Below are 25,317 nucleotides of genomic sequence, written 5' to 3' on the forward strand. Positions count from 1 at the left end.
TCTGTACTAGATTCGAACGTTCAATAGTAGTAGCTTTCACTTAAAGTGATACGCACCAGCCTGTAGCTGATAAATAAGCAATTCCAGGTGAGATAGCTCCTACACAAATTTGCTCTCTCGTTTCAATATTTCCATTTATATTATTTAGTTAATTAATGAACTATTTAACTAACAGTATGCAAAATGTTCAAAAACCATACTTCCTACAAAAAGGCTCAACAACATCAAATTCCTGCTTAGGTTCTCAACACTGTACTGCTTCCAAACCCGTTCACATAAATTACACAATGACATATGATATTCAAAATACAGAATATAAAATCATTATTTACAAAATTACAATATCATAAAAATTACAAAAATCAAATTGTATACATAGATAGAATCACATAACGTGCGCTAACAGATTTCCCCTCCATGCCTTGACTGGAAAGAATTGCCGAATGGGCACATTCAGTCACTCTGTTCGCTCCTCTCACTTGTTTGTCAGTCAAACTCTCCTTACGGACGATGTCGGCGAGAAAGCGTTCCCTACGACTCAGTTCGCTCGAAAAAAGCAGCAAAGCCGTCGACCTTTCTTCATCTTCGAAACGCAGTAAAACGGAGAACTACAGTGACAATTTTCTCTCATCGCTACCACACGCTGTGGTTGCTCAACTGTTTCCTCTTTTGACGTCAGACGACTTGCGTCGCATTGCTCTGACGTGCCGTGGCGCTTTGGACCGTGTCGAGTGGTTTCTGTCGTCAGACAAGGCGTTGCTAAGCGCGCTAGACATCCGGTTGGTATCGCGGTTTGAGAAAGACCCGGATGCGAAGGAGAGAGTTGTTACGTTTCCTTGTCATCATCACCTTACAGAGCGCTTCAAGAGGCTAGGTAGGCATATTATATCAGTGTCAAAGTTTTATGAATTGTAAGTTAGTGCATAATTAATTAATTAAGTTACTAAAACAGTCCGCCTTATTCAGTAGTAATGACAACGATGTTGACTATCTCTTTGATAATACACATCATCATTTCAGTATGCTAAAACCAGTGTCAAGAAGTCATGGACACGGAATGCCCATCACTTTTGTCTTCCCTTTGCTATCCTCGGCCTCCCAGACCCGTGTAGCGCTGACAGACAGACAGACAGAAAGACAGACAGACAGACTGACTGACTGACAGACAAGCATACAAAAAGACAGCCAGCCAGCCAGACAGACAGACAGAACGACAGACATATATGTATTGACAGACAGACAGAACGACAGACATATATGTATTGACAGACAGACAGACAAACAGACCTACAAAAGACAGACAGACAGACAGACAGACAGACAGACTGACTGACAGACAAGCATACAAAAAGACAGTCAGCCAGCCAGACAGACAGACAAAACGACAGACATATATGTATTGACAGACAGACAGACAAACAGGCCTACAAAAGACAGACAGACAGACAAACACACAGATCGACACACAGACACTTACACATGCGTGAATGAGCGCATGCACACACACACACACACACACACACACACACACACACACACACACACACACACACACACACACACACACACTGATTCAAAATCAGTGAATCGGCACTACACGGCTCATGGTTTTGAATCTGCGCTGCACGGGTCTGGGAGGCCGAGGCTATTGCTATCCGGCAATGGCAGAGTCAAAGAAGACCGCATTAATTAAATTGCTGGCTACATTACAAAATGCTAAAGTGGTCAATGCCAGTTTGCACTGAATAAGTATTCTAGATTCTACTGTCACCGAGATGACATTTAATTTTACGATCCCAGTGAGCCTTGAAAACCTTTTTGCCACTGACTGTAACAGTGTTTCCACTCATTTATCATTATATGCACATTGCATGAAGGCACTCAGTGCCGCAGTTTATTTGTAACTTGCATGAAATCGATACTATTTACTTGTACGTCTACAAACTGTGAGCGAGGAAGTAAAACTAGAAAATGGGCGTGGTTTGCAGTCTAATTTATTTGGCTCCAAAGCTGGTGGTCACAGTGTACCTCGGACTCTAATGGGGTGGTTTGTTTCCACCCTTGTACCCTCGTAGGTGCCCACCTGAACGCAACCAGAGTCTGTTTGCATGGTTATCGCAATGAATCACCAACCAATTTTTGAAAACCAAATTTAATTGCACACAACAAATTTTGCTGAACGTCGAGTGTCATAATCGTGTTTATTTAATTAATTAAACAATTCTGTTGTGATAAACGTTTGTCAAGACTCATCGTCGGACTTGCAATTTCAGGAAGGTGTTTTAAAGTCGTTACGGCAGTCAAAACACAGAGAGAAAAGATCCGGACAATCAAGGCTGCCATTGACAAGGCACCGTCATGCATTCGTCACGATGATGGTCGGTTGCAATGTCTCTGTTTGTATAGTGTGATGCCGTCCACGAAGTTGTGTGTGACATTCGCGGCCGACAGATTGCGTATGAGTGTTTTGGCATTCTCTTTCACTCCTATTGCCACGGATGGGACACCAAATCTAAAACTCGTGTCTTTGATGTTGTTATTGTAAAAGCAAAGCTAGTGGAAACAGCTCTACAGGTGTAGTATACAGTTACATTGTTGTCGTATTTCTATCATTATGCATGCCACGCACATGTACGCATACAGGGTCGTAAGGCAGCATTTGTGTATTTCTAAATTTCTGCTTACGTGAATACTTGCCTGAATTCTTGCTTGTTTGTGTGTCTGCCTGTTTGCTTGTCAATATTTACACATACTGTGTGTCTGTGTCTGTGTCTGTGTGTGTGTGTGTGTGTGTGTGTGTGTGTGTGTGTGTGTGTGTGTGTGTGTGTGTGTGTGTGTGTGTGTGTGTGTGTGTGTGTGTGTGTGTGTGTGTGTGTGTGTGTGTGTGTGTGTGTGTGTGTGTGTGTGTGTGTGTGTGTGTGTGTGTGTGTGTGTGTGTGTGTGTGTGTGTGTGTGTGTGTGTGTGTGTGTGTGTGTGTGTGTGTGTGTGTGTGTGTGTGTGTGTGTGTGTGTGTGTGTGTGTGTGTGTGTGTGTGTGTGTGTGTGTGTGTGTGTGTGTGTGTGTGTGTGTGTGTGTGTGTGTGTGTGTGTGTGTGTGTGTGTGTGTGTGTGTGTGTGTGTGTGTGTGTGTGTGTGTGTGTGTGTGTGTGTGTGTGTGTGTGTGTGTGTGTGTGTGTGTGTGTGTGTGTGTGTGTGTGTGTGTGTGTGTGTGTGTGTGTGTGTGTGTGTGTGTGTGTGTGTGTGTGTGTGTGTGTGTGTGTGTGTGTGTGTGTGTGTGTGTGTGTGTGTGTGTGTGTGTGTGTGTGTGTGTGTGTGTGTGTGTGTGTGTGTGTGTGTGTGTGTGTGTGTGTGTGTGTGTGTGTGTGTGTGTGTGTGTGTGTGTGTGTGTGTGTGTGTGTGTGTGTGTGTGTGTGTGTGTGTGTGTGTGTGTGTGTGTGTGTGTGTGTGTGTGTGTGTGTGTGTGTGTGTGTGTGTGTGTGTGTGTGTGTGTGTGTGTGTGTGTGTGTGTGTGTGTGTGTGTGTGTGTGTGTGTGTGTGTGTGTGTGTGTGTGTGTGTGTGTGTGTGTGTGTGTGTGTGTGTGTGTGTGTGTGTGTGTGTGTGTGTGTGTGTGTGTGTGTGTGTGTGTGTGTGTGTGTGTGTGTGTGTGTGTGTGTGTGTGTGTGTGTGTGTGTGTGTGTGTGTGTGTGTGTGTGTGTGTGTGTGTGTGTGTGTGTGTGTGTGTGTGTGTCTTTTGCTCTTGCTGTCTATGAATATGATGTGGGTTTACACTCAAATTCGGTTTGTCTTCGTCACAGATTGTTTCACAACCACCTGGTACATCACAGTGGAATGAGTCGAACTTCAGAGATCTTATTGTCCACGGTATTCTTCCGAGTTTGCACAGTGATCTGGACGAGTATGGCTTTTGGTTATGGCTGTTGCTCAAGTCATGGCCGATTGTCAACCAAGCGCATCTCCTTTATATAATTAGTGGTCCAGTAGACGGAGCATTGGGTAAGTGTGTGTGTGTGTGTGTGTGTGTGTGTGTGTGTGTGTGTGTGTGTGTGTGTGTGTGTGTGTGTGTGTGTGTGTGTGTGTGTCGGATATGGCACGGAGGCACCCAGACTACGTTGTGCTCTGTTGCTGTTTGTCTTCGTCTGGTCTCCTCTAACTCTAACCATCTACTGGATGCCCAGATACGATCAGTGAGGAGCGAGGCACACATAAGGGGCACTACAGAAGGGGACCAGTCTTGATCGTGAGTCCGGGACGTCGGTTTCATGGCATCACTCACATCGAACCACTTCTGTACAACTGCAGAGGACTTGCATCCCTCTCAGTTGCTATCTCATTTTGCACACAGAACAACGGTGATGGTTCGGAGATCTAAGCAATCATTTTCAATCTACATCAGTGGTATGCGATATTGAGTTGGATGGCTGAATCTTTTGCGATGACTGATGAAGGCAGGAGCATGGCTAGCTGGTGTAGACAAGAGCATAGATGGTTGACGAGAACGGGAGAGTAGATGACTGATAAAGACGAGAAGATGGATGGGCAGTGAAGGCGAGAGCGTGAATGACTGACAAGGGCGGCAACGTGGCAGGAGAAGAGACAGGAGGAAACTGTAGTTTATTATGAACGTTACATCAATTTTTTTGAACTTTGGACTTTTTTACCATTGTTTCCCAGTATAAGGGGTGGCGTGGTCGCTGATGTGGCAGCTCCCTGTGTGGGGCAGCGTGACCAGATACCTGGCAGCTGTATACAGTAGTGTGTGTGTGTGTGTGTGTGTGTGTGTGTGTGTGTGTGTGTGTGTGTGTGTGTGTGTGTGTGACAAATTTGCCATGTTTTTCCTGTGCACTATTGTGTGCATTTTGCAGGGTTTGTACGGTGGCTTACATTTCCATTGCAAGAGTCGGTAGAGGACAGTGACTTGAAGCCACTAGCACTGTCTCTGAAAGCATTGCAACGTCAGTCAACAGTCACATCTGACGACTTTATCAGTTTGTTCGACGAGCTAACAGGTTTGGCTTTCTTACCAGTCATCATAAATGTCATGAACTTTTTTGTTCTTGCCAGCTGGGCTGTATGTCTATTTTCTGTGTTCATTCTTGCCTTTATCATTTGTCCGGTTGTTAGTTTGTTTGTTCCTTGTTTTGTGTATTTGTTTATCTTATCACGTGAAGGTATACTGTAATGCACATTTGTTTGCCTAGCTTTCCCTCAAGAGTGGTGTTTTAGCATAGTGGCACGTCTTCTGCTTTTGTCTGGAAAACGAGTGGCCGAGACGGTCCTGATGTGTCGAGCACTCAACAGCAGACTAGACGAGCTGGGATCGTGGCTGTGGAACATCATACAAGTCATCTGCATGGCACCTCGCGACAAGGCACGAGAGCTGTGGAGAAAGAAGAAGTTGCATTGGTATGTTTGTTTGAGTTGAGATTTCAGGTGTGGCTAGTGACTTGTGACAGTTGGTAGTGACGTATTTACACATGGTTTCTGTGCAATTGTTGATATGTATGTATGTATGTATGTATGTGTGTGTGTAGGTTGGTCAGTTTTCTCAAACATATGTCAGTGACGTCGCCATTACTTCATTCGTCTTGCAATCGTTCTCGTCTCTGTCAAATGATTAGCTCCGACTGGTTCTACTACCTTGCCGATGGAGGCTCGGATGTCGGATCAGACAGCGATTCGGATGGTGAGACTTCCATGATGCAGTGATGCTTGCTCTGTTGTTGCATTGTGATCTACTGATGTTTAGGACCTCTGCTGGAAGATGTTGGAAAGTTGAGATTTTTTGCTCAGGAATTGTTGGAAGTAGCAATCACACCTGATTAGAGATCGCAGCTACTTGCAATACTGTACAGTATTACCCCATATATAAATGTGACTGGTATGAGTGTTGAGTCTTGTTGTTACTGTATATATGAATATATTTGTTGTGTAACTGTAACTGTTTATTGGTTGTACATTGTGGTTGGCATGCAATGCTAGATGAATCTAAATGTATTGTGGTAGTGGTCGTATGTATGTCAAGACTGTTTTATTGAACTTGTGGATGCTTAGTCATTATCCGTGTCACTAAACAGCAGCAGCAATTGGAAGGATATTGCAAACAAACGAGAGGAAACACATTAAGAGCAGAGTGTAGCAGCCAGCATGCATATGCACGTCACATTTTACTAGTAATTAAACAGATGACTTGGTCAGTGACTCCATCTCCAATTTCCAAGACCGGTGTCTCTTCATCGTCTGAGGAACTATTATTGTTGGCCTGCAAAACAATTAATCAGACCTGTGTTCGTACATTGATTTGTATATGGATATGCAGTCACTACTGACCTCATTCCTGTCCAGCCACTGTTGGCATTTGGGTATACATATTAAATATAGGAACATGCCCATGGCAACACCAACGGGTATTGACACAATCGGAACCCACCTAGAGTAGGATGCAACAAGTTAGCTTCATTTCTGTCATTGGGGAATGCATTTTATTCGATACCAAATGTCATGCTTGTAGTATATGACGAATGATGGTGCAACAGCAACACTGCAGACTTGGCCCAAATACTCGTGTTATGCGGTAATATCTATTTGTACACACTCATTCTTAACAACATTCCTTTTCATGACCTCAACTTTATTGATGGTATTGTTTTCTTGATGGTATAAACTTTCTTGATAACTTGATCTTTCTTGCTTGAATTGTCCGGCATACCAATTATGAGAGTAACAACCCAACTTGCAAAGGTTTATCTGTAACAGACACGTATAGAGTATATACAGTATATTGCAGGATGATCTAGCAGACAAGAAGTAACCCTGTAGTTTGTCAATAGAAACACATCAGCTGTTGACAGCAGGCCAGAATTAGGCATTTGGCTTTTGATATCACTGTGAAAGAATACCGCAGAAATGAGGGTGCTGTTACATGTTGTAATACCTGACACACGACACTAGGTCAATTAATTGCAAGATGATGAATATTGAGGATCATGAAATGTGTACGAAGACTAAGGTCTTTGGGTGGAATTAGACATGAAATGACATTGACCAACGAGATGAAAATAACTGGCAAAATATCTGTTTCAAATCCTCTGATTTCTGATAGACAACAGACACAACAATCATGTTCATCTCTGTAACCATTAGTTGATTAAAGATTATTGTACCTGGTGCATTGTATAGAGCTTGAAATTGATATTCTGATGTCAAATTTTTGCCACCCTTGCAACGACATGAGAAGCCTTGAGAGTTCATTGTTAACGTGACATGCACATGTTGACATTCCAAAGTTGATTCCAGAGTAAGTACCTCTTGGATAAACAAATGGTGGCCAGCATTGTTCAAAGATCTTAAACTTGAAATCCAGATTGTGAGAGGAACCACTGGGGAAACATGACACCACTTGATATACTACTGGTCGTAAACGATTAATTTTGTAGTAAGTAATATGCAACATATGTCAAAGTGCAATATTGTTTTGGTCCCCCAGACCAGTTGTGGTTGCCATTGTCTGGTATTGCCATATGCTTAAGTGGTCCTGACCCTAACCCTAACCAGAGACTGCCCTAACCCTCACCCTAGCCCCGGACCAGTCATGGCTAGGACCAGTTGTCATGTGCCAGACCCACATACACCTCTAGGAATCCTATTAAAGGGACAAACAACTGTATCAAACGATACTCTAAAGACTATTGACCAATGCCTGCAATCAAAATGAGAAAGACAACGGCCACTCCATGAAGAGCGCCACTTGACCAAAGGCATCCATCCCATCACTTCAGCTTAATTAAGTAGATACATCAACTGGATCTTCTCACACAGCTGCATTGCAGCCGCAACTAGGAAGGCTGTTCCGCGCCAGAAACAGATGGACTTGTACAGACCCACACACAGTCTATTGCAGATCAACCTACAGCTGCAAATTCTTTGTCCCTTGTTGTTAAACAAAGAGTAAGCCTGATTGGGCGTCTCATAGATGGTGAGCCAGTAGTCCGCATAGAAAGAGCCAGCATCCAATCTGATATCTAAACAAGAAAGTGAAGAATTCACTTACAACTTGAAGAAAATAGAGGAAGCTAAAAATTGTAGTACTCGCTCACCAGCAATGTTCAGAATTTACCCTCCTATTCCCACACGGAAATATGGCACACAACTTCCAAAGATGACAAACAAACAAATAATTTGAAAGATAATGACAGATGACATATTCCCATCCCCATCGCTGAGTACAAGGAAACAAATGCCTGGTCTGGTAGCTAAGAAACCTACTTAATCAATTAAGATGTCAATAATTATGTATGAAAAATACTCTAAAATGTAAATTTGGTCGACATGCAGCACAACCACATTGCATGTACTGTTTCTTGGGCACATTTATCTGTCACTTGGCAGCAGCCTCTGTTAAAATCCATACTGTCGATCACACATACAGTAGGTAAGCAACCATCAAGTCACTACGGAATCAACAACATTAGCAATCTACAGAGCATTGCAAATCAAATATCTAAAAGTGAATCATCAAACAACAGACGTGCACAAGTCATTTTGCAGTCACATTCTAGCAGAGCTCTCATCCAACTCCACTGCCGGAACCAATGGATAGACATCTTTGTCCCTGCTTCGCACACGCCCATCAGGTTGGTCTGTACCCTTGGTTAGGAACACAATAACATACAACAACCTCATCGGTACACAACAACAGCCTCTAACCTTTTTCTTCCGTGTAAGCTTGTTAATCATGTGTGATTGAAAGAAGAACAGTCCAGTGCTCAGGATAATACCAATAGTCATCGACAAAACTAGTGTCCACCTAAATACCAAACAAAGGCTTCATTCCAAGGCATTTAATAGTTTGCTTTGTTTAGTACCAAAGAGTGTCCTTGTAGTATATGATAAATGACTGTGCAACAGCGATACTGAGAATCGGCCCATATATCCGTGTTGTGTAATAAATATGGTCGACGTGGTCTTTCTTGATGAGATCCGAACTGTTTGCCATAACAATGATGAGAGTGACAACCCAACTGATGAGATTCACCTGCAACAATCAATCGAACAATAAACAAGTTGCAGCACAAGCTAGCACATCCAACTGTTACCCCATAGTTGATCAATAGAAACACATCGGCTGTTGACAACGAGCCGGTATTTGGTATTTGGCTTTGGATGCCGCTGTGAAACAATACCGCAGCAATCAGTGTGCTGCTGCATGTCGAAACACCTGAAACATGCACACCGTAGCTTCAACAGCAAATGTGAGGTGAAATCACAAAGTATGTACGAAGACTGTTCTCTTCTGGTGGAATTAGGTACGAAATGAGATTGACCAACAAGATGAACATGATGGGTAAAATATCTCTCTGAAATCCTCTGATTTCTGATAAGCAATGAGCACGACATTCAGTTCCATGTCTGTAGTAATCAATCAATCAAATATTGTACCTGGTGCATCGTACAAAACTCTGAATTGATACTCTGATGCCAGATTTTGGCCGCCCTTGCAACGACACGAGAAGTCTTCGCTCGTAGAGTGTGGTATGCCGAGAGTCTCGTTGTTGATTTCTACAAAGGGACAGTCGCACGTTGACGTGCCGAAGTTGCTTCCAGAACATTTGGCTTTTGGATAAACAAATGGCGGCCAGCATCGTTCAAACGTGTGAAAGTCGAAATCCAGAGTGTGCGAAGAACCACCGGGAAACATGACACTGCTGGATACACCGCTGGTCACAAAACATCAGGTCACGTCAGAGATATGCGGCACATGAAGTGTATTATGACTTTGTAAGCATACCTGAACTGAGGCATATGGCACACTATCGCTTCTATATCCTGACAATAAACAAACACATTCAAAAGTCGATCGATCGTATGACTCTGATGTACCGTACCTACTCCTGTATCACCCCATTATGCATCAAGCCCCCATCCCCAACTTTGGCCCAGCATCTAACATTATCCACCTATTCAGAATTTGAACATTGAGTTCTCAGTGATGCAAGAAATTTGCTCTTTTGTACAGTAGAAAAGACGTGCCTCATCATAGAATGACATCGTCAACATGGCCTAGTAAAGTCAAGGACGGCAGCCGGAATTATCAGTCCAAGTGTCATGGACAGCTATCAGAGATGGCACAATCATAAAGGCATTCTTCCGTTGTGCTACTTCAAATGTGGTGGACGGCTCGCGAGATGACAAACTCCTCGACCATTTTCCTTCAAGCAAAAGTGATCTGAGACAAGAAGCTGCAGACTTGTTGTTCACTGACTCTGACTATGATGCAGATCGAATTTGAAGGCTTTAGTGAATCTGAGATGACAACGGATTAGTACATAGTACTCATAATAGCAACAGCTGTTCTAGGAAACTTGAGTTGTAGTAATTAGTCAAACAGTTCTGCCAAGTAGCACCTAAAGGTGTCATATCCTCCAGCAAGACCCCATCCCATACTTCACAGACTAAGCTGACCAGCTATGGGGTTGGGTGATACAAGAGTATGTATGGAATAAACCGTATTATTATAAATACTGGTAAGATGTTTTCAAGTGAAGCTACAGAGTCAGTAAACATAAGATGCTGATGATACAACATTGATAAAATTGGAACATTATGTCTTTGATATATTAATGCTAACATTACTACATACACTCAAACCTCCCTAATCTGGGAAGTATGGGACTAGCCGCTTCCTGGATCCCATAAATGTACAAACGATGGAAAGAGGTAATGTGCGTTATCCTTGGAATCCCAGACTTTAATGTAAAGGTCCAGCACTCAAGTTCTACATACAGTATGCGTGTACAGCACACACTTATCTTGTACTACACTACAATGCATAAGTACTTTACATACACATATAACTGAAATTGGAACAATTGAATTTTGAACTACACGACTTGCCTCTGTTTGACAAATTGAACTAGGATTTAATAGATGTAAAAGCCACACAACTATAGTTTAGTTCAACTGCCACTGTACAGCTACTGTTGACATATGAATTTGAAGACCTCCGAGGTGTGTCTCTGTGACTGACATTTGCTTATGTTGTTGCTGATTTTGAGCTTTGTTTCAAGGCTGATGCAGGTGCGCTTCCTTCAATACTCATACACAATAGCACATGAAGACATCTAAGGAGTGTGTGTGTCTATACAGGGGAAGAGGGTACCAGCCCCTAGGCGTCGTAATTGCTGGTAAGGTGCCCGGTCAAGGGAGGTGCCCGGATCACGGAGATCCAGATTAGGAAGGTTCAAATGCACTACAGAATTTAATTTGGCAACACTGATCAGGTTGGGCTGCAAGATACCACAATCCACAGGTCAATGTGATTGTTGCAGAGATTTAGACCAAAAAGGCTAGCTCCTGGTCACATGAAAACCTGGAGGGGGTCCTACTCGAACATTGGCATCGTGCAAGTCTGGTCAGAGTGTTTGACTGAACTAAACTTCCAGCACAGCAAAGAACCAATTCATCGATACCTCAACAACAAGAACAACTGACCAGACGTTGTTATCAAGCCCCAAACTAGTTACGAAATAGAACTAGACATTTGTCTAGCCCATTTCTGGTGCACTGACTTGCTAGCATCGACTGCTAGCACAGCAGGTATTGTGTCCTAAAGGTGAGAGGAGAGAAAAGAGATTAAATACAGTCAAGAGCTTCTAACAGGAGGCATCAAACCATCTTTTGTTCCCTTAGTTCTCAAACATTTTGGTCGCTGGGGGATACAAGCCACCAGCTACCTGAACAAGCTGGCCAGGTGGTCAACAGATGATCAGAGGGCAAAAAATCCAGGCTTAATTTAAGACCAAGTGGAGAGCTCTCCTCTCCATTCAATTGTGGAGAAACCTTGCTAAAGTTATAGCAAGCAAGATCTATAGCATTCACAGAATGAACACTTTTGATGCTTGCACTGTTGCACCATTGCCTAATTATTAACTCATTCTACAGTATGTTTTAGGGCCTATAAGTCGTTTTTGTTTGTGAAGTTTTTCTAGCTTAGGAAGGATTCTTGCCATTCGTGTACATACTTGTTGTATGATAAATGTGTTTGACAGAATGAAAGATAAGACAGAAAAACAGCCAGCCAGACAGACAGATGAGTCAACAGCTACGGTACGGTCCGATGCCTCAAAGATCTTTACATACCTCATCGCAGGGAGCTGAGAAATAGACATTCAAATAGCAATAACAGACCGGACATTACAGTTCATGCACAGTCTAGTTTGGTCCCAGCTTCCGTTTAGACATATTGCCTTAATAATTATTGGCACAACCATGGAGTTCTGATGTATTTCCAAGATGTGCTCATACAGATGGCGCTGCTGCTTTGAGACGGGAAGAAAGAAAGAAAATTAACTATACAGCTCTGAAATGAAAGTACAGGTGGTGCCTCTGTCAAAACGATACCTCTCATCATGGAACATTTTGGCAAAGGGGTTTGGATGGTATCAAATATCTACAACATCTGTGTAAATCATCTGTTGATGAGTTAGGAAAACCAAACTGAAATGAATTCTTAGACCACTGGAGAAAAGATCTCAGTTCAACTACAGAAATGTAATGTAATAGTAACACCATCATCAAGAAGGTCTCCTCACTGTCTTCAGAAATGAAAGCCTCAGCAAAGTAGACCAGTTGTTTCCTAGATAAAGGACTGCTAGTGTTGGTCCTTTTGAGAACCAGACCTTCTTTTAGGTTTATTCTCATGTAGTAAGAACTTTATTGTAATCACTGAACTTTATTCGATAGTGATCGTTGTTCAAAATACATTGACAGACAGACAGACAGGCAGACAGACAGACAGACAGGCAGACATGTGCTTTACTGTACAGCCCTATATAGGGCTGGTTTCTGTAGAGTTTTAGTTTGGTAGAGATTTTGTGCGATTGGGACAGTAGAGTTGCTTAGTCGTGTTGACAGTAGATTTCAATGTTGAAAACATATGTATGGGACAGACAGAAAAACAGACAGACAGACAGACAGACAGACAGCTAAAAAGATTGACAGAATAGTTTGTAGTAATGACTCTGTAGATGATAGCTACAAACATCAGATGGCTGTTCGTTAGGGGTTTTCTTCTACGACCACTACGGTCGTTTATCTTGAACTCTAAGTGTTATATGTAGCCTTTTCTGTATTAGCATTGATGTTTTCAATAAGTGTTCTTTGACAGACAGACAGACAGACAGACAGACAGACAGACATCTCTGAAACATTACTATCTCAATCCACTGTGTCAAATGAGTTGTAACTATTTTCCAACTAATTATTTAAAAACTCAAAGTATAGCTATGCTATCGACTGGCATCTATATATTAACTTATTTGCAATGGCTGCATTAGACTCTGTAGCAATATACCTGTGTGGCAACTTGCCGTGCCAAATCAATAACGATTGGTAATTCTTGATAATCAAACGGCCACTCTCTCAACTTGGGCCGAAAGTAGTGGACACCCTGAGTACGTGAACAGAACAATGATGAGAAATAAATGAATGATGCAGAGCACGTGTGTAACATACCATAACCCTGAGTTGCCCACGTAGAGTATCGTTGGTGCCCATTATTGGGACAAAGTTTGAATATCGATCCTTGTTGACAATAAATATGTCATCAAAAGTATAATTGAACGGCTCAAAGGTATCTGGTCCTGTAGAAATTAATTCACTTATTCAGTTACTCTCATTTATAGATTTGTATCCTCTTTACTGTTAGTAACTTAATAAAATTAGTCAACTGGTAATAACATAGTCATGTAGAAAAGTAAAGGTGCACATGCAAGGAAGTGTACACACACACACACACACACACACACACACACACACACACACACACACACACACACACACACACACACACACACACACACACACACACACACACACACACACACACACACACACACACACACACACACACACACACACACACACACCACTGCAACTCCTATATAGTCAGAGTGCAACACGTACAGAAACAGATTTACATTACTGTATGTGCACACTCTTTGTCCGCTGTTACTAGACGAAGGAAAATCCACTTGTTCAGAAGACGACTTGTAGATGGTCAGCAGATAGTCGGCATAAAACGAGCCAGCATCCAGTCTAATATCTACAAACACAAAGTGAAACTAAACTAAAAGAATCGATTGAACATCGATTTTGCAACAGGTAATCATCACCGGCAATGTTAAGAATATACACTCCAATGCCCAAGTTGTAATACGCCGCGCAACTCCCAAAGAAAAGAAAGAAACAGACAACAGTGGGCGACATTGCATCAAATTTACAAGTACCCTCGGAGCCCCACGTCTCGCGCGTCACTAAAAAGTGCGCATGTGTTCATTGGTAAGGTATGGTACAGACGCCTTGCGCTGCAAGAGCGAATGCCGCCAATTATGTCAGTGTTGCAATGACGCACAGATGGTTGATCCAGTTAAACACACACGTATATTCTAGTGTTGCTATGTCAAAAACACAACACAGCTGTAGACTAGCTGTTTGACATCTCATGTCTTGCATGTGGTGTCTAGTGACGTCTGCGTGACCTTGTATCTCACGACGTATAATATTGCATCCTTGTACACATACAACTTTCGTAAGCTAGCAGCTGAGAGTTTAGCACTGTAGTGGTTCTCAGTGGCGGTGGCGTAGGAAGGATCACGAACGGGGCAGGAGGCTACTGTACCGTGGATGAGTAAGCAAAATTTACCTCGCTTGCCAGACCATTTACAAATTTGCAAGTCACTGCCACAGAAACTTTCAATTCCTACACCGAGCGAGGAGACTTCAGCGCCCCCCCCCCCCCCCCAGCCCCCGCTTCCTACGCTGGTCGTTCTTCAAATTCGTTTATTTATCTACTACATACTTAGTTTTACAATACCAAATTAATGCAATATGGATAAGTTCAGATTTGATGTTCTTGCAGATTTAATTATGGCATATCAAGGTATCTTCAAATTAATTAATTAATTAATTAATTAATATTTGCTCATGTATAGTATAAATTGACAATACATTACCAAAAAGAGTAAACATTGATTTTTAACAGTTGTTCGTCACATAGTCAGAAGATACTCTTCTATGCCCAACATTGCATCCCATTGAAGTCAACCACCATTGGAACTGACACATTCCTGTCTTCTACTATTTCTATTATTTACACATTATTTATTTTAATTATTTGCTTTAATTTACAAGTACCAAATTTAATGAAATACGTTAGTTTTAGAATTGATCAAACTGAGTCGACGTTCTTGCAGATATAGAAATCATCGCAAATGAAATTGAGTAGTTAATTAATATTTGCTCAAGCAGTACAAATTGACAACATTACTAACCCTAAATAATCCATACAAATGTATACAAATGTGTAGGACTATACCATATCACCAAACTCAAGCACAGAGCACAACCAAGCACATTTGATCAACAAGTCTTTGCACACAATTAGAGTCACGTTGCATTTGTCTTGCTATCACTGACAACCAGCAAAGGAAAGTGATCCGAATCATCAGACATCTTTCTTTTCCTACTCCTCTGAAGCACACAGATCGAGATCACACAAAATCAGTCATAGATATCAACAAACATATAAAACCACACCTTTACTCTTCTCTGCAATTTTTTAATAATTTTATTTTGAATAATGTAAAGTCCCGTGCTAAGAATAATACCGGATGTAATCGATAATAACAAATACCACCTGGAAACACATCAAAAGATGAACGATTTGTGTAATGCACCAATTGTAAATTTTCATACCAAAGAGATTGTTCGTAGTAAATGATAAATGAGGGCATGACCGATAGACTGAGTATTGGCCCAAAAATTCGTGTTGCATAGTACACATGCTCGGCAACGCGGTAGGGCTTAATGAGCGGCGAGTTGACAGCAACAACGATAATTAGAGTCACGACCCAACTGACAAGATTCACCTGCCAAAAATTGGTGAGAAACAAAATCTAGCAGAAAAAAACGGCATACAGCATAATTGACTAAGAGAAACACATCGGCTGTTGATAGTGAGCCTGTCGGTGGCACTTGGCTCTGGATTCCGCTGTGAAATAGAACAGCGGCAATTAGAGTGCTGCTACATGTCGATACACCTAAGATGGAAAGATGTGTTTGATCCGATCGAGTGTGTAGGGGCGGACGAATAGACTTACGAAGAGAATTTTCCTCTGGTGGAATAACGTACGAAATGAGATTGACCAACATGATAAACATGACAGGCAAGATATCAGTCTGGAAGCCTTTGCTCTCTACAACAATTTCCCAAAGTCAACAGCATATTTCATGTATACGTACGTACTCAAGGGCGTATCTCATGGGGTCATCAAACGAGTTTCCAACGGCTAGCCAAACCATACTGTCACTCAGTTAAACTCCAAACAACAGACACTTGTGGATATATAATTTGCATCAAGTTGTCACACATTTTTGTATGCCTATATCTAGAGCATGATTCAATCTATACTACACATTTCTATGGACAGAACATTTAAAACCTTAAATTGCTATGTTTGTAGACTAGTAATGGCTGTATAGTGTTGTTTGTTACATGACATATGTATGAGATAACAATAATAACAAATCCTGGTCAATAACAAAGGTTTTAGATAGGCTTTCTTTGAACTGCAAAAAGACCTTGTTAGGTGTTTACTAATTGTTCTTTGTAATTTCTATTGTGCATGTTGAGTTTATTATCTATGAACACTTAGCAAAAATAATCTACAGTGACACTTTGAAAAGTTCGTTCATTTAAGATTTGGCAAACAATTCTCCAAAAATTAGATAAAAAGAGAGTCTGCAATACAATCCATCTTAATGTAGTGAACATGCACTGAGCCGACCTTGGCCTACTGTGGCTTGTTTGAGTCTCTTCAGAGTGCTAACTATAAGCATCTCTACAATACGCACTGAGAACAACCAGATATGCAGCAAAAACATTTGGGTGCATAGCCCAAATAGATGGGTTTCCATGCATCCTGGAAGCCCTTTGAGATACGCCTCTGACACTTGCAGTAGATCATACCAGGAGTACTGTATGTAACCTTGAACTCATATTCGGATGCCAGAAATTTGCCACCCTTGCAGCGGCACGAGAAGTCGTTGTACTGGGAATGGGGTATGCCGAGAGATACATTGTTGACTTCGACAAAAGGGCATTCGCAGTCTGAAGTACCAAAGTTGCTTCCCGAGCATGTGGCATCTGGGTATGCAAACGGTGGCCAGCATCGTTCGACTGTATTAAAACTGAAGTCTAGAGTGTGAGATGAGCCGCCGGGAAACATAACACTGCTTGACACACCACTGTGCCAACACAACTAATACACTATAATTAATTAATATGAGAAAATGTTATTGCAATTTTACCTGAAGTGTGGCATGTGACATACTACTGCAGAAACGTCCTATAATGTATTGGATTGTAGCATTGTATTGTATGTAGCATTGATTGATTATGATAGGTCAAATTTGTGACTATTAGTTACCAGTGTGGCAACTTGATGTGCCATGTCGATCACGATTGGCAGTGCTTGAGTATCAAATGGCCACTCTTTGAGTTGTGGTCGAAAATAATGAACACCCTAAAACAAACAAAAATCTAAGAATAATATGAAATTGTATTAAATTGTGTGTGTGCGTGCAAGCACGCGTGTGCATGTGTTTTGTGTGTGTGTGTGTGTGTGTGTGTGTGTGTGTGTGTGTGTGTGTGTGTGTGTGTGTGTGTGCGTGCGTGCATGTGCAACTGCAAGTGACATACCATGACCCTGTGTTGTCCAAGCAAACTGGCATTAAACCCCAACAATGGCAAAAAGTTGTAAAACCGATCAACATTTACAATGAATACATCATCAGCACTATAATTCAATGGCTTAAATGTACCATCTCCCGTTCCTAAATCAAGTCAAAATTACCAAAAACTACTCCATCTCAAGAATTTTATATCAACCAAAGACAATTTACAAAATGAGCTGAGATACAGAAGTAATGTTGGTTGACATGAAAGACACAACATGATTGAACATCCAACACGTGTAAAACACAGCTAGCATATGTACTGTCAGCATTATGCATAATGTCTAAGCCCATAAATTAATTATTAATTTCTTAGATTAAGTGCATTGTTGAGCAGCGGTAAGAATACTAAATTAGATTTCCTCTTTTTGGTTTTCTTATAATTCTGTTACACTAAGAAAACACCGACTCACTTCAAGTTGGTAAGGTTTGCCAACGGTATTTAAAATACATACTCATTACATGTTTGGCAATAATTAGTTCTTATATAGAAAGACTAAATTGCTACTCAATTCAAAATGTGTTAGATATCAAATAGCAAGCTTCTAACATATTGTATGATATACGATGTAACCAGTCACCAGTGTGTATTTAGGTGGCATACATGATGTATTGCACGGAAAGTATGCAATAAGTTACTACGAGTTAACATCGCACTCTCATTTATATGTACAGGTCATGTGACAGTGTATAAGCACTCAGAGTGGGGTTAGAGCCCTTGGCTTTGCCTCAGGCAATAACCCAGCCTCTCTTGATCGTAAGAGTCATATAGCATGCTAATCATATGATAACCTATACTTATTCCACTAGGAGTGACTTTATGTTAGTGTCACATATTTGATATCTAACACATTCAAATAGTTTCGAGTGCCTTTGTATGATGAGTAGCCAACATGCAATTCTATCTGACTTTGACTTCTACTGCAAAGTAGTAGTTGGTGTTCATCGGACAGATATACAAATAGACACACAAACAAACAAAAACTAACTAAAAAGCAAACCAATAGACAAACAGACAGACAGAAAGACAAACAAAAAGACCAACAAGCAAACAGACATACCATATTTTCATGCTCAAATAACACCCATGGTGACCCTATAATGAAATAAATGCCCCATGCTCAATTAGTGCCCCACTGGGGTAGTATTCAAACTCAGTTATATGCATGCACATCTATCAACGTGTACGGTTGAGATAAAATGAACACCCAGATAGAACCACTGAGTGATGATGAAGATCCAAATTATGCAACAGACCAGGAATACGCCTGTACAATTAGATTACAGTGTAGTGTGATGGTATGCAAACAAACAATGCAACAGTCTCTGCGTTTGCGAAATAATAAAGCTCCATGCTCAAATTATGCATAGTGCTCCAATAACGCCCATGTTTCTCAAACCATGAAAAATAGTGCCCCATGGGACACCATTCGCAAAAAATATGGTCTACAAGCAGACAGACACACAGACAGACAGACAAACAGACAGACAGACAAACAGACAGACAGACAAACAAACAAACAGACAGACAGACAGACAGACAGACAGACAGGATGCAGCTCGTTTGAGATCTCTTCAAGGGAGGGGATCAGGAGCCTGGCTAGATGTCATTCCCAGCTCAAGAAAGCTTGCAATTTCCCCTGGATTGTTCCGCCTGGCAGCTTTATTGAGGTTGGGTATGCGTTTGCCATTGCCTCTGTCAGCAACCTTATGTGATTGCGGCACAGCCTTAGATCCTGAAGGATATCATCTGATTACTTGTAAGACAGGTGGGGGACCAGTTTGGTCTCATAATTCAATAGTCTCTGCTTGGTCCGAGTGTTTGAAACGCGTGTCTCTTCCCCATACCGTTGAGCCAAGAGACTGTTACAGCAGCTCTCAGTCCAGACCCGATATTGCTGTTTATAATGCAACCGACTTTAACGTTGAGCTCGACATTTCCTTAGCCCACCCATGGAGCACCGACATAATTTCAGTCGCAGCTACAACTGATGGATCTGCTGCTTCAAAAAGGGAGGGAAAGAAGAGAGAGAAGTACAGCAGAGAGACTCACACTAGTGGGGGTTCTCCATGCCTAATTCCACTGGTGTTTGAGCATTATGGCCGCTGGGGAAATGCAGGAGAAAAGTTTCTCCATCAAATCTCTCTGCGATCACGAGATGATGACGGCAAGGTGAACTCCAGTGAGTTCAAGACTTATTGGAGACGATTAATGTCCATTACTTTACAGCGGTGTAACAGTATGGTTTTGGCGAAGAAGATTGACAGAATAGTGTGTAGAAATGACTCCGTAGCTGGTTTTTACAGTTACCAGAGTGTACGTTAAGCTTTCATTTCATGACCCTTTGGGTCATTTTTCTTGGACTCATAGATAGTGATTTAGCGTTGACTGTAATAGCGTTGATGTTTACCAATAGATGTTTTTTGACAGACAGACAGACAGACAGAAAGCTCCAGGACCGTAATGGCCCTGTTGTATGGTAGTGTTGCTGTAAATGTTTCTCTTTTAGTTGTTCATGGTGTCAATGCTTGATTGAAATGAAAAATATACACGCATGTATATATTGACTGACAGAGAGACAAATAAAACGGATTTAATGAATTCAAACAGACAGCCAGACAGACAAAACAGCAGACAGACAGACAGACAGATAGACAGACAGACAGATAGACAGACACACAAAACCAGACAAACATGCGCACAGACAGACAGACAAACACACAAACAGAGAAACACACACAAACACACACACACACACACACACACACACACACACACACACACACACACACACACATGCACACACACACACACACACACACACACACACACACACACACACGACAAACAGACAGAGACATTGTCACAAGGATTATTGTATATTTAGTGTTTGCAATTGTGCTTAAAATGTATTGAAATAAATGAAAAACAGACAGACACACAAACAAAACACACAAACAAGAAACAATTATTATTGACACATTACATTACTTCTTGCTATTTTGCCTTACTGTTATTTTCATTTAATATTTTTTATTCAGATATATCTTCAGATATCTTACTGTTGCACATTCTTCTGTCCTGGTCAACGAACGTATGCATCAGACTCTCCAAGCTGTCGTACGACTTTTCACTCTTGTAGATAGTCAGCAGGTAGTCGGCATAGAACGAGCCGGCAACAACGTTAATATCTACAATAGTACACTTCCAATGACACACACACAAGTCTAGAATAGTCGTACATGCATGAGGACTGAGCAACGTGCGCGCAGCTGTAGTCTAGCTGCTGTCGCATTGATGGTGGCTATTACCGACCCGCAATGTTTAAAATGTATACTCCAATGCCCAATTTGTAGTAAGCCAAGCTGCTACCAAGTAGAAAAACGAAGAATACGACGCGAAGCATTCTTGACAAGTCGACCTCGGAAACCCAGACCGTATACTGTAGTCGGATGAATATGTTCAATAATTCTGGCGTCTATATGTACAAAAAATGCAATACATTGATTCTTACCACTTACCTATAGTGCTACACTACACCATTTGAAGTATCTAGATATACTCATGTTACTAAGCTGTAATCACATAATGCAAATTAATTAATTAATAAAGTTAATACCCAGGGGCTTCCTACACTTGCCAATGCCAGAACATTCCATATAGGTCTTACATAGATACAGATTTACTTTTAGGTGGATGAATCAGCATAAATCCGTAAGATGACGTAAAACCCTGAGCTAAATTCCTCTTTGATTTTCTTCGAGGCTTCTTTGCTGATGGGGATTCGATGCTTTCTTCAGGATTTTGTGTAGGTTGAGATGGAGTAAAGTCGTGAGTGCCCATTACACCTACTTCTCCTTGGCCAAAAAATCCACAGATTGGCACACCAGAAAACCTTTTCTGAATTAGCCGAGACTCGACGGATTTTTCACCATGCAAGCATTCTCCTCGACCAACGCAGATACACAAGAAACAGGCCATGTTCATCAACTGCGACAACTCAACCTGCAACCTCAAATGCTGAAGTTGTTCATCAATTTCATACTTGTCTCCGTTACTGACCAAAGCTCCATAACTAAATGCATCGCCTCCGAGTGCCATTCCTGCAACGACAGCCTCTCTGTGTAGAGTGCCATCTATAAATATAGAGTACGGCTCCGGAACACCTCCAACAATTTGACTGCCATGACCACACGAAGACAACATAAACTCCAAAAAATTGTTGGGAACCGACGTCATTCCCAGATATCTATCAAGACGCATAGTCTCGAGAGTTATAATCAGTTTAACTGAATTGAAGTTAAACCCCTCAAACATTTCGATATAATCACTAGAACTCATCGTTGGGCACACAGACCTAGAAAAATTCTCGCCACAGTTGAACGTTTGCACAGTAAGTCCGGGAACTTTGGGTACCACCAAAACGGACAGACACACCTCATCCTCTTCAGCCTCCAAAATTTCCTCAGCGACACCGGTTTCAGTCATTCCAATGATCCCATCCACTAACGCACCAATCATCTTCGTTCCACGTGGTAGAGCACGATATATAGCAGCCATGCCTTTCTCGTATGTTTTTCGTCTTCGAACGCCGTACGCAAACGCGATCACGGCGGCTGGAATGGAGCGAACGCTCACGACAAAGCGACGCGCTTTCTCCGCACACTCGTTCATGCTTTCGCCCGTCACGAGAAGAGAAGAGAAACGACAGCGTCTTTTGAGCAAGCTCGACGCCGTTTGGTGCCACAGATGGTTCACTTGCAATGAGTTGCACAGACTGCGACCGTCGCAAAAGTCTAGGACGTCACGAACAATGTTGGGAAGTTGGAGGGGACTGAGAGAAACTCCGTCTGTCTCAGCCATCGACAAGTCTAGAGGTAGATAAACCTACAAAGTGAGAATGCAGGAACAAAGGGGCTCGTGCTCGTCACAGTTGACAGATACGCAAAGTGTTAGAAAGCAATTGCAAGCTAAACGTAGTCAGCGAAACATACCTGACAGGTTGCAATACAGAGTCAATGCAGAGTACACAATGCAAGAAAAATACTATCAAAACATCACACGATGTTCGACGCATGCGCAGTCTGCTTCCTAACCTCGCGTATCAGCTCAGCACTTAGCACCCTGTAGCAGCTGTCTAAAGCTGAACACGTACATAACTTAAAAATTAAATCGCTGTGACGTTTCCTAGGCTAGACACGGGCGGATAGGGAGGAGAGGTCCTAGGAATCAGGACCCCTCCTCTTCAACGACAGGCCCACCGCAGCTGCAATGTTGCATATTGTGTTATTAATTAATTAAAATTTTGAAGGATGGTTATCTCTTTCAATTCTAAACTTATATATGCCTATAATTATGTAATAAATATGCTACGAAATTAACCCTAGTACCTAATCATTGAAGTGAGTTTGCTGGTTCCATAGTTCATATAGAAACTTAGCTCCTATGTGAGGGGCTAATTACACTTGACCCCCTCTTTTTAAAAATTCTGTATCCGTGCCTGCTAGAAACCAACAATTTACTTAATTAATTAATCAAAATATTCTATAATCAATTAATTATTACAACGATTATTGAAAGTTTATCACCATACATTTAGTTGTCTCTAGTGAGTAAGCGTTTTCTGTATTTGATAATCTTTACTAGACGTTAATTTTTAGTAATTTATGTATCTGCAGCTAATTCTGCTCTACATTGTTGACGTATACATGAAGAGTAACCAACAAAAGTATGAAGGTTAGTACTAACCTCAATGAGTTCAAGATTAGTCTTTAGATTTAAACTAAATCTAAAATGCAGTAAAGCACTAAAATGTAAAAATTTAAAATTATAAAACACAACACAAAAATACTATTATACAAATTAAGAAAATATTTTGTGTCCAGACAATGAGGAGAAGACGTTTATTGATACACCGAGTGCTGTGGCGCACGCTTGTGCAAATTAAAGTCAACGACACGTTTTGTAATGACGTCATCAGTAAATGACTGGAAGAGCTTTGACTGCTGTTGCAATTCACCGGTTGTGTTGACTGCAAGCTACTACTTTAGATTCGAGTTCTTGTTTTCTACATACTATGTCAATTTTCAAGTCTCCGCGACTGCTAATAAACGCTTGTGCCGTTCTACTGGTACAGTACTGCACAACAGTGCATGAAATGAATGTATTGTTTTAGTTTTTTTTCAATTGCTTTGTAGGTTTCTGGTGTAATGCTCTGGTTTTATGTCTACGATGGAGTTTACGTGTGCTGCGGTGACAACGGTGCCGAAGACGTCAATCTGTGCAAAATCTACCCGAAAGGAGTCGTCATCTGTGAGAACGCTGCGAAACTATCTGCACTAGCCGCCGGTATAGGTGCAATTCTGTTCTACGGAGAATGGGGTAGTGGCGGGAATCTCATAGCGCGACAGACACCCATCGGGTGCAATGTTTCTACATGGATACTGGGACTAGCAATTTTGCTAATCTGGCTGGGGAATTATGCTGCAATGCAAGCATTTGTTTTATTCTATATGCCAGAAGAAGAACAAACAGTGCTGTATTCACTTCAATTTTCTGCTTTAGTAACTCTTGAAGTTATATGCATATTAGCTGCGGTAAACAACAATTAACATATACAGTTTTATTGGATTAACTAACAAATGTTTTTTGCATATTTCGTTTCATACAGGCATATCTGAGTTACGCGGTATTGCGAACCATGTGTACGCCAGCAGAAAAAGAGAAATCAAATACGGACACTGAAGACAGCAGCGAGACAGACAATGCTAGCACAGCTGTAGTACAATTGAAAGCCAAGAAGCGAAAACGAAAATCGAACAGTAGATGGTAAATTTTTTGCAATGCAACCTGTAATACGCCGATAAATGTAGCACATGACTGCGTATAAGTATCTCTATAGTAAGTGCAAAAGAAATTCCAGGTGTTCTAGTTATCCGGGCACTTCGCAAACGAAAACGTGTAGCTTATGCGCATGCATGCAAGTCGTCTATAGATGGGCATGCAAGACGTCTACACATACGGGTGCGTTCACAAACTGGACCAGTTATGTTAGCAAGCTAGGTCACTATATCTCTTTAATACTTCGGAAGATCGATGTGATCTAGTAGGTACTGTCTACTGAACTAACAGAGGCGACGCGTTGGAAGCAACACGGGCGCTAAAGTAAGCGAGGTCTGTAGTGCTTGTTCATACTATACTGTACACTTGTGGAAGGCTACTAGCTACGTATAAATTAATTAACTACAACAGATCAGAAAAGGATGCAAGTATCATATGTACGTATTAATTAATTGATAAATTTCTTTACTTAAGGCTAGGTTAGGAAAAAGCGAAATCATCACTTGTACAACTCATTCAGTTTTACCTATTGTTTTTAAACATCTTTAATTAAGCACGTAAAGTAGTCAGTACAGTGTACCTGCATGCAGTGCATGTGTATGTACATACTGTATTTCCTGGTTATCCATCGACGGCTTGTGCTACAAACAGTAAAACGATAACTTTGCCGCTATTACAGTAATAA

General features: G+C 41.4%; 6 protein-coding genes and 1 long non-coding RNA gene across 9 annotated transcripts; 3 read left to right on the plus strand and 4 right to left on the minus strand.

Moving 5' to 3' along the window:
* The first annotated feature begins 510 nt into the window (after nt 1-510).
* LOC134182847 (F-box only protein 47-like) lies at nt 511-6,252 on the plus strand. The gene is made up of 8 exons (XM_062650287.1): nt 511-874; nt 2,274-2,350; nt 2,407-2,574; nt 3,796-3,994; nt 4,864-5,007; nt 5,200-5,404; nt 5,533-5,684; nt 5,748-6,252. The coding sequence occupies exons 1-8, from the start codon at nt 511-513 to the stop codon at nt 5,822-5,824; spliced, it is 1,386 nt and encodes a 461-aa protein (XP_062506271.1). The 3' UTR covers nt 5,825-6,252.
* Nucleotides 6,253-6,324: 72 nt separating this feature from the next.
* LOC134183203 (uncharacterized) lies at nt 6,325-7,083 on the minus strand. Its single transcript, XR_009970457.1, has 2 exons — nt 6,492-7,083; nt 6,325-6,428 (listed from the first exon to the last, which is right to left on the minus strand). It is a non-coding gene; the product is annotated as an uncharacterized LOC134183203 (long non-coding RNA).
* A 1,184-nt stretch (nt 7,084-8,267) lies between these two features.
* Nucleotides 8,268-14,290, minus strand: LOC134183409 (uncharacterized). 3 transcript variants are annotated; one of them, XM_062650930.1, is made up of 11 exons: nt 14,170-14,290; nt 13,980-14,099; nt 13,511-13,638; nt 13,350-13,445; nt 9,786-9,823; nt 9,437-9,714; nt 9,276-9,371; nt 9,094-9,215; nt 8,863-9,032; nt 8,705-8,804; nt 8,268-8,644 (listed from the first exon to the last, which is right to left on the minus strand). In XM_062650930.1, the coding sequence occupies exons 1-11, from the start codon at nt 14,261-14,263 to the stop codon at nt 8,546-8,548; spliced, it is 1,341 nt and encodes a 446-aa protein (XP_062506914.1). In that variant the 5' UTR covers nt 14,264-14,290; the 3' UTR covers nt 8,268-8,545. The 3 variants fall into 3 exon arrangements, with proteins under 3 accessions (XP_062506914.1, XP_062506916.1, XP_062506915.1); XM_062650932.1 differs by lacking the exon at nt 14,170-14,290 and having other exon boundaries at nt 8,269-8,644; nt 13,993-14,105; XM_062650931.1 differs by lacking the exon at nt 14,170-14,290 and having other exon boundaries at nt 8,269-8,644; nt 13,975-14,099.
* Nucleotides 14,291-15,247: 957 nt separating this feature from the next.
* LOC134183348 (uncharacterized) lies at nt 15,248-21,220 on the minus strand. Its single transcript, XM_062650851.1, has 11 exons — nt 21,108-21,220; nt 20,855-20,983; nt 17,757-17,890; nt 17,485-17,580; nt 17,366-17,403; nt 17,025-17,302; nt 16,156-16,251; nt 15,974-16,095; nt 15,752-15,924; nt 15,593-15,692; nt 15,248-15,526 (listed from the first exon to the last, which is right to left on the minus strand). Exons 1-11 carry the CDS (start codon nt 21,196-21,198, stop codon nt 15,443-15,445), a joined length of 1,341 nt encoding a protein of 446 aa, XP_062506835.1. The 5' UTR covers nt 21,199-21,220; the 3' UTR covers nt 15,248-15,442.
* LOC134183350 (uncharacterized) lies at nt 19,383-20,219 on the plus strand. Its single transcript, XM_062650852.1, has 2 exons — nt 19,383-19,964; nt 20,022-20,219. The coding sequence occupies exons 1-2, from the start codon at nt 19,470-19,472 to the stop codon at nt 20,115-20,117; spliced, it is 591 nt and encodes a 196-aa protein (XP_062506836.1). The 5' UTR covers nt 19,383-19,469; the 3' UTR covers nt 20,118-20,219.
* A 17-nt stretch (nt 21,221-21,237) lies between the features above and the next one.
* LOC134183351 (uncharacterized) lies at nt 21,238-22,865 on the minus strand. Its single transcript, XM_062650853.1, has 2 exons — nt 22,787-22,865; nt 21,238-22,679 (listed from the first exon to the last, which is right to left on the minus strand). The coding sequence occupies exon 2, from the start codon at nt 22,653-22,655 to the stop codon at nt 21,459-21,461; it is 1,197 nt and encodes a 398-aa protein (XP_062506837.1). The 5' UTR covers nt 22,656-22,679; nt 22,787-22,865; the 3' UTR covers nt 21,238-21,458.
* A 959-nt stretch (nt 22,866-23,824) lies between these two features.
* On the plus strand, nt 23,825-24,722 carry LOC134183798 (uncharacterized). The gene is made up of 3 exons (XM_062651372.1): nt 23,825-23,922; nt 23,990-24,388; nt 24,463-24,722. Exons 1-3 carry the CDS (start codon nt 23,869-23,871, stop codon nt 24,622-24,624), a joined length of 615 nt encoding a protein of 204 aa, XP_062507356.1. The 5' UTR covers nt 23,825-23,868; the 3' UTR covers nt 24,625-24,722.
* Nucleotides 24,723-25,317: the final 595 nt, after the last annotated feature.

Source organism: Corticium candelabrum, chromosome 8 (assembly GCF_963422355.1).
Source record: "Corticium candelabrum chromosome 8, ooCorCand1.1, whole genome shotgun sequence".
NCBI classification, from domain to species: Eukaryota; Metazoa; Porifera; class Homoscleromorpha; order Homosclerophorida; family Plakinidae; genus Corticium; species Corticium candelabrum.

Coding starts and splice junctions, on each gene's coding strand:
- LOC134183350 (XM_062650852.1), top strand. CDS start 19,470: ATGCGTTTGCCATTGCCTCTGTCAGCAACCTTATGTGATTGCGGCACA. Junction 19,965..20,021: donor CACGAGATGATGACGGCAAG/GTGAACTCCAGT, acceptor ATTACTTTACAG/CGGTGTAACAGTATGGTTTT.
- LOC134183351 (XM_062650853.1), bottom strand. CDS start 22,655: ATGGCTGAGACAGACGGAGTTTCTCTCAGTCCCCTCCAACTTCCCAAC.
- LOC134182847 (XM_062650287.1), top strand. CDS start 511: ATGTCGGCGAGAAAGCGTTCCCTACGACTCAGTTCGCTCGAAAAAAGC. Junction 2,351..2,406: donor TCAAGGCTGCCATTGACAAG/GCACCGTCATGC, acceptor CTGTTTGTATAG/TGTGATGCCGTCCACGAAGT. Junction 5,405..5,532: donor AGAAAGAAGAAGTTGCATTG/GTATGTTTGTTT, acceptor GTGTGTGTGTAG/GTTGGTCAGTTTTCTCAAAC.
- LOC134183409 (XM_062650930.1), bottom strand. CDS start 14,263: ATGTCGCCCACTGTTGTCTGTTTCTTTCTTTTCTTTGGGAGTTGCGCG. Junction 14,100..14,169: donor GTATATTCTTAACATTGCCG/GTGATGATTACC, acceptor TTGTGTTTGTAG/ATATTAGACTGGATGCTGGC. Junction 9,824..13,349: donor CACGGCAAGTTGCCACACAG/GTATATTGCTAC, acceptor GTTTATTGTCAG/GATATAGAAGCGATAGTGTG.
- LOC134183798 (XM_062651372.1), top strand. CDS start 23,869: ATGTCAATTTTCAAGTCTCCGCGACTGCTAATAAACGCTTGTGCCGTT. Junction 23,923..23,989: donor ACGCTTGTGCCGTTCTACTG/GTACAGTACTGC, acceptor ATTGCTTTGTAG/GTTTCTGGTGTAATGCTCTG. Junction 24,389..24,462: donor TTATATGCATATTAGCTGCG/GTAAACAACAAT, acceptor CGTTTCATACAG/GCATATCTGAGTTACGCGGT.
- LOC134183348 (XM_062650851.1), bottom strand. CDS start 21,198: ATGCTTCGCGTCGTATTCTTCGTTTTTCTACTTGGTAGCAGCTTGGCT. Junction 15,925..15,973: donor TTCTCTTAGTCAATTATGCT/GTATGCCGTTTT, acceptor AATTTTTGGCAG/GTGAATCTTGTCAGTTGGGT. Junction 15,527..15,592: donor AATTGCAGAGAAGAGTAAAG/GTGTGGTTTTAT, acceptor TGTGTGCTTCAG/AGGAGTAGGAAAAGAAAGAT.